Source organism: Rhinopithecus roxellana, chromosome 1 (assembly GCF_007565055.1).
Source record: "Rhinopithecus roxellana isolate Shanxi Qingling chromosome 1, ASM756505v1, whole genome shotgun sequence".
Taxonomy (NCBI): Eukaryota; Metazoa; Chordata; class Mammalia; order Primates; family Cercopithecidae; genus Rhinopithecus; species Rhinopithecus roxellana.
Window position 1 is genome coordinate 63,788,097 of NC_044549.1, and position 11,769 is coordinate 63,799,865.

The window sequence follows — 11,769 nt, forward strand, 5'->3', positions numbered from 1 at the left end:
CCATTTATTTTCCTTCATTAGCAAAATTAGAATCAATGGACATTTAACCTACCAGAGTGATTTTATAAACAAATGATTAAACTTTATGTTGTAGTACTTTTCTTCATACTAAATCACTGATTTTTGTTATTGCAGAATGTAATGGTTGTTAGCTGTGTTTATCCTTCTTCAGAGTAAGTATATTTTCTATTTCTAGTATATTATTTACTATATTTAATCATTTTATTGCTTCTAATACATTATTCTTAAAACAGACTGAATTTTATATGTAATAAAGTGTGATAACATACTTGTGAACCTACCATTCAGTCCCCAAAGTAGAATATTACTGATAACATTATCTGTATGTTTTTTCCGGTAAAGAGATTTGGATTAAAGCAATTGATTTACTGTAATTTTAATGTTGTTGGATTTACATACTGTGGTGGCACCCATGTCCCTGAGATGCCATTCTAGATGCCTTTCCAGGGTATCTCTAGGGCATAATTCCCATGTTTGGAATAGTTACTTGATGGCTTTTCTCTTTATGATGGAAAATACTTCCAGTTGTCAAGATTTATATATGGCAAAGTAAGAATTAAATTTGGACACAATTTCCCAACCTTGGAACTATGGACATTTTGTGCCAGATAATTCTATTGTGAGTGGGTGTCCTGGGGATTATAAGAGGTTTAGCAGTGTCCTTGACCTCTACCCATTTATGCCAGTAGTGTTCCCCTCCAAATATCTTTAGACATTGCCAAATGTCCCCTGGAGATGTGAAAGGCAGAGAGGGGAGGTTGTCCCCTGCTGAGAACCATTGGTTTAAGGTTAATCTGACTGTGCTTTCATAGACTACTGAGTTACCCAGGCTGGAGTGCAGTGATGAGTGATCATAGCTCACTGCAGCCTTAAACTCTTGGGGGCTTACGTCATCTTCCCACCTTAGCCTCCCAAAGTGCTGAGATTACAGGTGTGAATCACCACACCCAGCCCTGTCAATTTGTTTTTAGAATGTTCTCAAGAATATACTTACATTGCTAAATAAGATACTAAAATAATCCCATACTGTATTTCTTGACAGAAAAACTATTAAAATATATATATATGATAAAAATTTCTTTTATGAACCAAAATATGTTTTGTTTTGCTAATGAGCGTGAGGTATTTTGGAAAAATGGTAAAGAAGTGCAGAGTCAAGTCATAGTGACTAATAATGAATTCTTTTCTTAAATTGTATGCCTGTGTCAATTCTCACAGTCTTTTTGTTTGAGTCTGTGACAGATCTTACAAAAGATCTTTTAGACCCATGATTCTTACCAAAATTAAAGAATTAAGTCGGAACCAATCACCCACAATGTCTCATCTAAGAAAGGACTCACAGACCAGCAGCCCAACAGATGACGCGATGAACAGGAGTGGGCTCTCTGACCTTCAAGGAAGTTTTGAGCTATCCGGGAAAAGCAGATAGTATCCACTGGATGCATTGGAACCCCCAACCCAGCATTGGGGATGTTAAGGACATTAAAAAAGCAGCCAAGTCTGTGCTAGACCCGGCACATAAATCTCATTTCCACCCTGTGACCCCCAGTTTAGTATTCTTGTGTTTTATATTTGATGGGTTACACGAGGCATTACTGAGTGTTGGTGTGAGCAAGAGGTCTAATATTGTGGTTGGGAACAAGAACAAGGAAATGGATACTCCTTGTGCTAGCGGATTCAAAGATATGCCTAACTTTATTGCCCTTGAGAAGTCATCAGTTCTCCGCCACTGCTGTGACCTTTTGATAGGTGTTGCCGCTGGATCAAGTGATAAGATTTGCGCCAGCAGTCTCCAAGTTCAGAGATCATTCAAGGCAATGATGGCATCTATTGGAAGACTTTCACATGGTGAGAGTGCTGATCTGCTAATGAGCTACAATGCAGAATCAGCCATAGACTGAATCAGCTCAAGACCGTGGGTCGGAGAATTAATGTTCACATTTCTTTTTGGAGAGTTTGAATCCCCTCTACGCAAGCTACGCAAGTCAAGTTAGTTGTCAAGAAAGCGCAGATGACAACCTATTATGCTGTGAGAATGTTTCTAGATCAGTGCATGGATGGCTCCATTGCTCTACCTGCCATTGTGTCTGAGATCCCAGTCTTTGAGGAGGAAAAAAACAATGGTTAAAAAGACATTGGGGAAATATTTTGAGTTTGGGGATGTACTTTGCCACCCCATTTTTAGGCAGCTGTCACCACGAATGTTCCCAAACTTAGCAGCAAAAGCAAACTGCTGGGCCAAGAGGAGCAACCCCACATTTTCGGGATTTAAAGCTCCTGATATTATACCAGGATCAACCATCACACTCCCTTTGCTTCAGATGGCATCTACCCCGTAAGATCTTGAGCGGGGAGCGTTGAGTGGAATCATGGATCCTTGTGCTCTTAACATGAACTAATTCTCGTTATTAAAAAAAAAGGGGGGGGGGGTGTGGTCGTTTACGCCTGTAATCCCAAAACTTTGGGAGACCGAGGTGGGTTGATCATTTGAGGTCATGAGTTTGAGGCTAGCCTGGCCAACGTGGCAAAAACCCCGTCTCTGCTAAAAATACAAAAATTAGCTGGGCGTGGCAGCGCACGCCTATAATCCCAGCTACTTGGGAGGCTGAGGCACAAGAAACGCTTGAATCTGGGAAGTGGAGGTTGCAGTGAGCCGAGATTGCACCACTGCACTCCAGCTTGGGTGACAGAGCCAGACTCCGTCTAAAAAAAAGAAAAAAAAATTAAGTCATCCACAAGTATATTTTCTTTTCTTATAGGAAAAACAATTCCAATAGTTTAAATCGAATGAATGGTGTTATGTTTCCTGGAAATTCACCAAGCTATACTGAGAGGTGAGATTCTAGATTTTTGATACCTATAGAGTTTGCATTGTCCTGATTTTGAGTAGCAGGCTTAGTGTACTTTCTAAAAATTGGGCATTTTATGGATACTATAGGATGAACTACATAGAATTAGTTAATTTGGTAAAGCATGGGCCTGAAAACAAAGTTGCAGCAAATACTTCTGTGATATATTCACATCAGCATACCTTAAGAGGGATGACTTTTTATAAAAATAAGAAATGATGTTCATTTATCTTATTATAGGTCTAATATAAATGGGCCTGGGACACCTAGGCCACTTAATCGACCAAAGGTTTCTTTGTCAGCCCCCATGACAACAAATGGGTTGCCTGAGAGCACAGACAGCAAAGAGGCAAATTTGCAGCAAAATGAAGAGAAAAATCACAGGTTTGTATGTGTTTTATATTTATTAAAAGTTAACATTTAATCAGGACTTATCACTATTTATAAGTTCTGAGGGACAGAACAAGGTTTTCATGCAGTTTATAGGAGCACTGGCTTCTCTTTGCAGCTGTAGCAAATGTTGAAGGTGGACACAGACAAGACTTTAAAATTGATAATTTGTGGAGACTGTTTATGTAGGGTCTAAAAGTAAAGTAGATATGATCCATTCTATTTGTTATTTCTGAAAGTTACTTGAAAAGAAAAAAGATCTTTATAAATAAGTTGGTTTTGTGAATTGTTTCTCACTGTAGTTCATAAAAGGACACCTTTTATTTGTATCTTCAAATTTTCTGTATCATTTTAAGGGAAGGAAGACTAATTGAAGGAGAGGACTTAGAGAGTATGTCCGTATGGAAGACTTGTGGGTTTGTTGTAGGAGAATATTTAACTTACTGGAGAATTGCACAGAAAGGTCTTATAGCTTTTCTGAGTCCTACTGGGAATTACTCATCAAACAGTTTAGGTTACCTTGATATTATTCTCTTGTGTTTTTCTTTGCTCAGGTGTTATAATTTAACTTTGACACTAAAATACAATTTGAAACATTATTTAACCTTAAAAATGGGGATGTAGAAGATGGGGAAAATAATCTTATTAATGACACTTTAAAAAAACATTTACAGTGACTCTTCAACATCTGAATCAGAGGTTTCCTCAGTGAGCCCTTTGAAAAATAAACATCCAGATGAAGATGCTGTGGAAGCTGAGGGGCATGAGGTAAAAAGACTCAGGTTTGACAAAGAAAGTGAAGTCAGAGAAACAGCCAGTCAGACAACTTCCAGTGAAATTTCTTCAGTTATGGTGGAAGAAACAGAAGCATCATCTTCGTCTCAGGATAAAGACAAAGAAAGCCGTTGTACCCGGCAGCACTGTACAGAAGAGGATGAAGAAGAGGATGAAGAGGAAGAAGAAGGTATTTAGAGACCATCTGTAAAAGGGTGGAGTAAGGAGATCCTCAAATTCTTGTACTTCATTTTTTTCGTGAAAGAATTTTACATAATGGAACTCCTTATAATGCTGATGTTGGGCTTTTCTCCCACCTGTATGTAGTTGCTGCTGAATTTCAGGGGATGTGATTTGAACTATAGAATATCAGAATTCATGAAACTTAACTGTGGAGGTATTTTGAAAATAAAATTTAACTACAACAACATTTGCTTATTTTTAGAGTCTTTTATGACATCAAGAGAAATGATCCCAGAAAGAAAAAATCAAGAAAAAGAATCTGATGATGCCTTAACTGTGAATGAAGAGACTTCTGAGGAAAATAATCAAATGGAGGAATCTAATGTGTCTCAAGCTGAGAAAGATTTACTACATTCTGAAGGTGGTGAAAACGAAGGCCCTGTAAGTAGTGGTTCTTCTGACTGCCGTGCAACAGAAGAATTAGTAGGATCCAGTTCCAGTCAAACTGGAGAGATTCTTTCAGAATCATCCATGGAAAATGATGCTGAAGCCACAGAAGTCACCGATGAACCAATGGAACAAGACTAACTATTTAGAAACATTTAGATGCAGTATTTTACATACAGTTCTGGTTTTAACACTGTATAAAACTTTTATGTAATAAAGTGGACCTTTAGTTTTACAAGAGAAGCAGGTTGTAAAATAAAGTACTTTATGGATAATTCCTGAAAGAGTTGTACCTGTAAGAACTGTGAATATCAGCTCCTCTGGGTCCTGCTTTACCTTACCGCTGACTTTTCTTTCTTTCTTTTTTTCTTTCTTTTTTTTGGTCTGGGCAAATCAGTGGTTTGTGTATAGATTTTTTTTTTTTTTTTTTTAATTTAGGATTAAAGTTTTTAAACTGGAAGGTAATTATAATTTTGAAAAGTTTTTTTGAGATTATCACTTTTAGTTTATACGTATGCAAGAAGCTTTTCGTCTTGTCTCTTTCTGATAGCTCTAGCAGTTTTCATATTTTGGTCATAGTTTCAACATTTTAACATGTGAATTGTAGGGTTTCATGCTGGTTTCCAGATTTTATTGTTTGGCTACGTACAATGGAACTTTAAGTCATATATACATACATATATATATATATTATTCTAAGGGGGGAAATGTTATATTTTTCTGTTTCTATAAGAGATGAATACAGTGGATACTTTTTCTATTGGTAATGATTGAGTTCACCTCTTTCAGAAGACATTTTCTTTCTCTTCTGAGTAATTGAAATAAAATCTGGCCCTTGTGAAACCCTGGAAATCTTAAGTCTGTTGAAATACCAGGTTAAACACATTCCAAGAGATCTGTTCAAACTCAAATTCTTTTGTATACTTCTGAGGTGCCTGAGAAAAAGACTTCATTATTTATGAGAAAATATGCTTTATCTTGGAGATTGTGTTCAAATGTTAGCTTACTATTTTGTAGAATGAATGTTTATGAAGCTGATATGAGACCATCTCAGAAGAACCAAGCAGGTTCCTTGACCTTTTGCTTGCTTTTCTGAACATTGTGAATATTACACGTGTCTTTCTAAATTATTCTAGAGTATGCAAATGTCAATGGTATGAAACACCACTGTACTGGAAGAATTAATATATTACTTTAGTATGTACCTGAGCTAAATGACTGAAGCTTTAGGGGTGCATAGAAACCACCATAATTTGTATGACATTTTGGAGTGAATTAAATATTTTTGAACATGCTTCTTCGACAGCCAGTGTTATATTTTTCAGATCAACACAAAGCACAATGATTACTCTAAATTCAATATTTTCAAATTTACATATTTAAAGTCATGCAAACTGCAACTTCCCTGTCAAAATTACTGGCTGCCAAATTTATACCTGTTTCTTCAACTGTACCTTTTGATATTTAGAGTTTTTAAATTTCTGTAAAGTAGATTTTGTAGAATGTAATGTGTTCACTGCCTTTGTGAAGCGGTATATAATTGTATAATTTCTGTGTGTAAACTGAATGCTTGGGCTTTCAATACAGTATTCATATAAAGCAATAAATATTAATGTTATGAAATATTCGAGTACATTTTTATCAAAATATGGAAGAATCCCCCTTTTTTTAAGTTTCAGATACCTGAACTACACAGATGGGCTTCTAAAACTGATGCAAACAGTTTCTGACACTGTTATCATATGCTTTTGGGTGATTTGGGGGGCAACCACAAGTTTTGCATTTTCACTACTTAAATCGTCATGACTATAAATATCAAAACTATTTGGATCCATTTATGTTTGTAGGATAGTATACTACTGACTTGACTGTCAAGTTCACAACAGCTAGATGATATATTTATGACTATGTCTAATAGTTGAAATAAAATCTGAATATTGATTTACTATATCCAAGAGGGGAGAAAAATTAAACATTGTAAATTTTAAAAAATTTTTTCAAAAATGTTAAAATGAAGCAAATTTAAGTTCAGAAATTTTGAAATTTTCTTTTGAATATTTATGAAATTGTCAGTAAACCTACCTAAGATCCTGTGACCTTTGATATTTTTTATTTTAATTGTAGTGCCATGGACCATTTGTAAACAAATTGATTTACTTTTGTTGGTTTCAAGTTGAAGATTTAGCATTATGACTTTGAGGTCTGTGGTTTTATTTGTAAACTTGCAATTGCTGTATTTGCAAGGGCAAATGTATTTCTTTATTAAATAAAGTACAATAATGGTGAATGTACCAAAATGACATCACTTAACTCTATGAGAGATCTGCATTTCAATCTATAGTTTAATAGTTTTAATATTTATTAGATATTCATATGTTGATCATAGATCAAACTTGTTGCTGTTTATACAGATAATTGTAGAATGCTCATGGAATATCTTTAGGGTAGGTGGAATACTTCTGTAGTTAAATTGGGAAAGCTTGTTCAGCTGGTTTTAGATAATGATGGCCATTTGGAAGTAAATTTCCGCAAGTATTCATAGGTGCACTTAACACAGACTTTGCTTAATGAAAATGTCAATTCTAATAATAACTGATTCACTTACGAATTTTTAAAAGTCTGATTTTACGCATATTTCTTAACATACATCAAGCAAAGTCCTGTTAAAAGATCTAAATGAAGAATGGAGACCTCAGTAATTAAAGATACTTTGTTTCTGACCTTGAGCAGATTACTTACCTGTTCTCTAGACTATAACCCAATATGTAAAATAAATTTGAAGATGCTGATGAGAGAGAGAGAGATGTATTATGTTTTTAGCACTTTTCCCTTTTAAAAAGTGAAAATATCCTTGTACATTTTTGAAAAATACATATTTTCAGTTCTGAAAAATGTAGCAAAAGTAGTGAAAATGTCATATTTTAAATGTTGATTATTAGATAAATTTAACCTGCTTAGGGTTTATTGTAATTACACCTTTCAGAAGTGTGTTTTCGAGCAGTGGAATTGCCAGCCAGGCCTTGTGGCTTGGAAAGGCATCCCAGAAATCCTCGGCCAGAAAGTGTGGCTTGTTAAAGCGTTGAGATTCAGAGTATTTTGTTTTGCCGGTGTAGATAGGCATGTATTTATGCATTTTTGCATTTGTAAAATCAGTGATTTTTCAAATAATGTAAATGTAATATGCTAGTTTACTTAAAGGTACTTGGGCAGAATCTAAAGCTGCTACAATGTTTGATTATGAAAAAATGTAACATGGTAAGGATGAAAATGCAACTTAAAAAACCAAAGGAATTGAAAATTTTCAGTAGTGTTTCAAATTGTCTTCTGAACAGGAATTTAACATTGGTTTTGATAAAGTGAGGGTCAGTTCTCAAGATTTGTGCTAATCATAAAATGAATGAATGCAAAATGCCTTGTAATTTCATATGGAATTATAAAAATTAGGTTTATTGGGTTTTGGCCTAATAATGAGTGCTAGTATGTATTGGTTAGAATACATCTACTATTTCACATTTTAAAAATCAGTACACTCTTCAGAATTTTATTTCAACTTGGAGCCTAGATTACTTTGCCAAATGTATTTTCATAATGCAATAAAATATAAATTAGAATATTTTTATGTGTGTAATTATTTTATGTACCATAATGGTTTATTTACCCTGCTGCTGCCCCTACCCCACACCTCACCCCACCCCACCCCACCCCACCCTATGCCACCACCCACCTCAGATCCTCAACTGAGGAAACTTAATGCATGACTGTTACAGCCCTGTTTCTTATGTGGTGACAAGGTGTTCCAGCAGAAGGTGCATCTGACTTGACAGTTGTGGTTCTTTGCCAGGCAAGTCATGCTGATTGTCAACAAAATCCAGACCTAAATAAGTTTCTCCATTGCCGTAATTTGGCACTAGCTTGCACGTATATATTTACAATATTTGTGTTAAGCATTTTAAAGGCTGGGAGCAGTGGCTCACGCCTGTAATCCCAGCACTTTAGGCCAAGGCAGGTAGATCTCTTGAGGCCAGAAGTTCGAGACCAGCCTGGCCAACATGATGAAACCCCGTCTCTACTAAAAACACAAAAATTAGCCGCTTATGGTGGTGGGCACCTGTAATCCCAGCTACTCAGGAGGCTGAGGCAGGAGAATTGCTTGAACCTGGGAGGCAGAGATTGCAGTGAGCCGAGATCGCACCACTGCATTCCAGCCTGGGCAACAGATTGAGGCTCTGTCTTTAAAAAAAAAAAAAAAAAAAAAATCATTTTCGAAATCCCACCTTTGGGCAACTACATGGCAAGAAGTGTAGAATTACCTGAATTGGAGAGGAGGGTTCTGTTTTCAACTCTGGGTCCCTTTTCTGTTTTTTGGGGTTTTTTGGGGGGGGGTGGGGGGGGACGGAATCTTCCTCTGTTGCCCAGGCTGGAGTGCAGTGGCACGATCTCGGTCTTGGCTCACTGGAACCACTGCCTCCTGGGTTCAAACAATTCTGTCTCAGCCTCCTGAGTAGCTAGGACTATAAGTGTGCACCACCATGCCTGCCTCATTTTCGTATATATATACATTTTTTCACAGAGATGGGTTTCACCATGTTGGCCAGGGTGGTGGTGAACTCCTGACCTCAGGTGATCTGCCCGCCTCAGCCTCCCACAGTGCTGGGATTACAGGCATGAGCCACCACAGCCGGCCCTCTTAGGCATATTACCGCGCAGTAGCTACAGTAGAGGGTAAGATCTCTACTGAAGATCTTAGTAAGAGGCTCTGAACTAAGGAGAGTACTTGTCAGTGTGTTTCTAACCTTAAGAATTTTTTAGTTTTCAGCTTCTCATATTTGATCTCTTACCCCAACTCAATTTTATTTACTGAATAGTATAACTAGTACATAGTTGAGGGCTAATGATGGGAAGACTGATTTTTCCACTGGCTAGGAATAAGCTGTGTGAACTCTTCCCTGTTTAAAATGAAGAGTGTGCAATTCCCTTTTATTCTTCAGAACGTTTTAAGTTTAAAATTTAGCAGTAGAGTTTGTGGTCTAGGTTTTATTTGTACATTTTCAGAGTTTTTCTTCCCATAACTAAAAGTAATGAATATTCCAAAATGCCAGCCAATTACCTGTATACTAGTCTGACAACCCCACTGTTTTACTCATCTTTGTAACCTCACAGGCTAGCCCCATACTTGACAAGTGATAACAAAATCGAAAGCAAGTGGTAGGTCTACAGCCCACTTTAGATTCCTGTGTTTTACCGATCCTGTATCTATGCCCACTTGAAGTGTGCTAAGGTCACCCCTGCAACTTTGCTACAAGGTTTGTGGGATTGGGAGCAGTACATTCTGTTGAATGCCCTTGCCAGGAAATTAGTGGGTAGTTGGATGGTATCACCAGAAAGTGAGCATCTTAACAAAGGAAATTTTTGTGAATGAGACCAGCTACCCCTTACCTATAGAAAGCACAACACACCCACATATTATAGGGGATAGGTGCTGCCACAGGGGGACGTATCATTAAATTGCCCAAGTCCTGCTTTAGACATGGTGTAATGGAACTTGATAATCAGTAATACTTGCAGCAAGAAATTTTTGCAGTTGAGTAGGCTTGTGAGGCTTTTGATGCTGCCTATAATCGCTGAGAATTTGAGAGATAAATATGGGTTCAGTATTCTGTCTTCATTTTGGATCATACTGATTGTTTTGTTTTGTTTTGTTTTGCATTGCATGCAAAGCTACAGAATGGAAGGGTAAGCTTAGTTGGTGACTAACAATTCCCATGTGTATTTAGGAATGCATGCAATTTCCCACTTTTAGCCTGAAAACATTGCTACTTGATGGGAACTCAGAATACAGTTTCTCATCTAAATTATTTAAAATGTGGCTAACTTTCAGGCTATTATATAAGAAGCTGTTTAGTCCTTCATGTGAGTGTATTACTGTGGTTAAATGTAACAATTGTAACATTTCTATTGAAATATGTGGGTTAGTTTCCACGGTGGGTTTGTCAAAAATGCCTGTCCCACAGCTCTGGCAGTGCAAGTAACGACTCTGAAGGTGGAAATGTGTTAAGATCCAGCAGCTTGCCAAATATGTCAGTTATTTTAAAGTCAGGGATTTAGCATAAATAAATGTATCTCAATATTGGGTGATTCAAAATGCAATAGAATTTGCAGTGTCTTGGGATCATTATCATGATGGTTTTGTATTGAATATTAGAAGTGTATCCAGGTATAGGAGGTAGGGAAGATTTTCCAGTATATTTCATAAGTTCCCTCTAAAAAACAACAGAGCACAGAAAGAATTCCAGGTGTTTGAGTATTCAGTTGGAATTTCATGAAATGATGACTATCAGATTTCACTTAATCCCAACAAAGGGAGGTAAGAAGAGGTACACACAACATACAGAGGCAGAAAAGCATGTCTCTTGTTAGGTAGCAACTTCTATGAGTTGTGTATTCGGGGGCTAAAGAGAGTACATTTAGTCCAATTTCATATTTGAGGAATTCAGTCACCCTGAAGAAAATAATGCAAGATTTTAACTAAAATTGGTGTGTGACTTGCATAGATGCACAGGAGAGTCGTATTAGTGCATCTGTGGCAGTCTGGGAAGGCTTCTCAGCTGAGGCAGGTTCTGCTTGGCCTTAGGTGAGCAGGACCATCAGGTAGCATGGTGTAATGGGCAAAGGAGAGCGGCATGGGAGTTGCATGATATGGGTTAAGTCACAACTTCACCATTCCTAGCTGAGGCATCTCGTGTAAGTTACAATATTTCTTTGACCCTTAGTTTTCTCATCTGGAAAATGGGTATAATTAAATCTACCTGGTAGGATTGTTGGAAACATTAAGTGACTATGGGTATAAACTAGATCTGGTCCAGCACCTGATGTTTCTTTTTTTTTTTTTTTTTGAGATGGAGTCTCGCTCTGTCACCCAGGCTGGAGTGCTGTGGCCGGATCTCAGCTCACTGCAAGCTCCGCCTCCCGGGTTCACGCCATTCTCCTGTCTCAGCCTCCCGAGTAGCTGGGACTACAGGCGCCGCCACGTCGCCCGGCTAGTTTTTTGTAGTTTTTAGTAGAGACGGGGTTTCACCGTGTTAGCCAGGATGGTCTCGATCTCCTG

The 11,769-nt window shown here is 37.3% G+C and overlaps 2 protein-coding genes across 4 annotated transcripts in view; both read left to right on the forward strand.

Annotated features, from left to right (window-relative positions):
- PPP4R2 (protein phosphatase 4 regulatory subunit 2) overlaps window positions 1-8,279 on the forward strand; it is a 71,649-nt gene extending 63,370 nt beyond the window's left edge. For all 3 annotated transcript variants that reach the window (XM_010385978.2, XM_030919762.1, XM_030919696.1), the window contains 5 exons: window positions 136-173; window positions 2,781-2,855; window positions 3,111-3,254; window positions 3,935-4,224; window positions 4,480-8,279. In XM_010385978.2, the coding sequence (XP_010384280.1) occupies window positions 136-173; window positions 2,781-2,855; window positions 3,111-3,254; window positions 3,935-4,224; window positions 4,480-4,805 (873 nt within the window). In that variant the 3' untranslated portion in view covers window positions 4,806-8,279. The remainder of the gene's footprint in view (window positions 1-135; window positions 174-2,780; window positions 2,856-3,110; window positions 3,255-3,934; window positions 4,225-4,479) is intronic.
- EBLN2 (endogenous Bornavirus like nucleoprotein 2) lies at window positions 185-2,431 on the forward strand. The gene is given in 2 exon segments (XM_010385977.2): window positions 185-1,471; window positions 1,473-2,431. Coding segments are annotated over 2 exon segments (819 nt in total). The 5' UTR covers window positions 185-1,195; the 3' UTR covers window positions 2,016-2,431.
- Window positions 8,280-11,769: the final 3,490 nt, after the last annotated feature.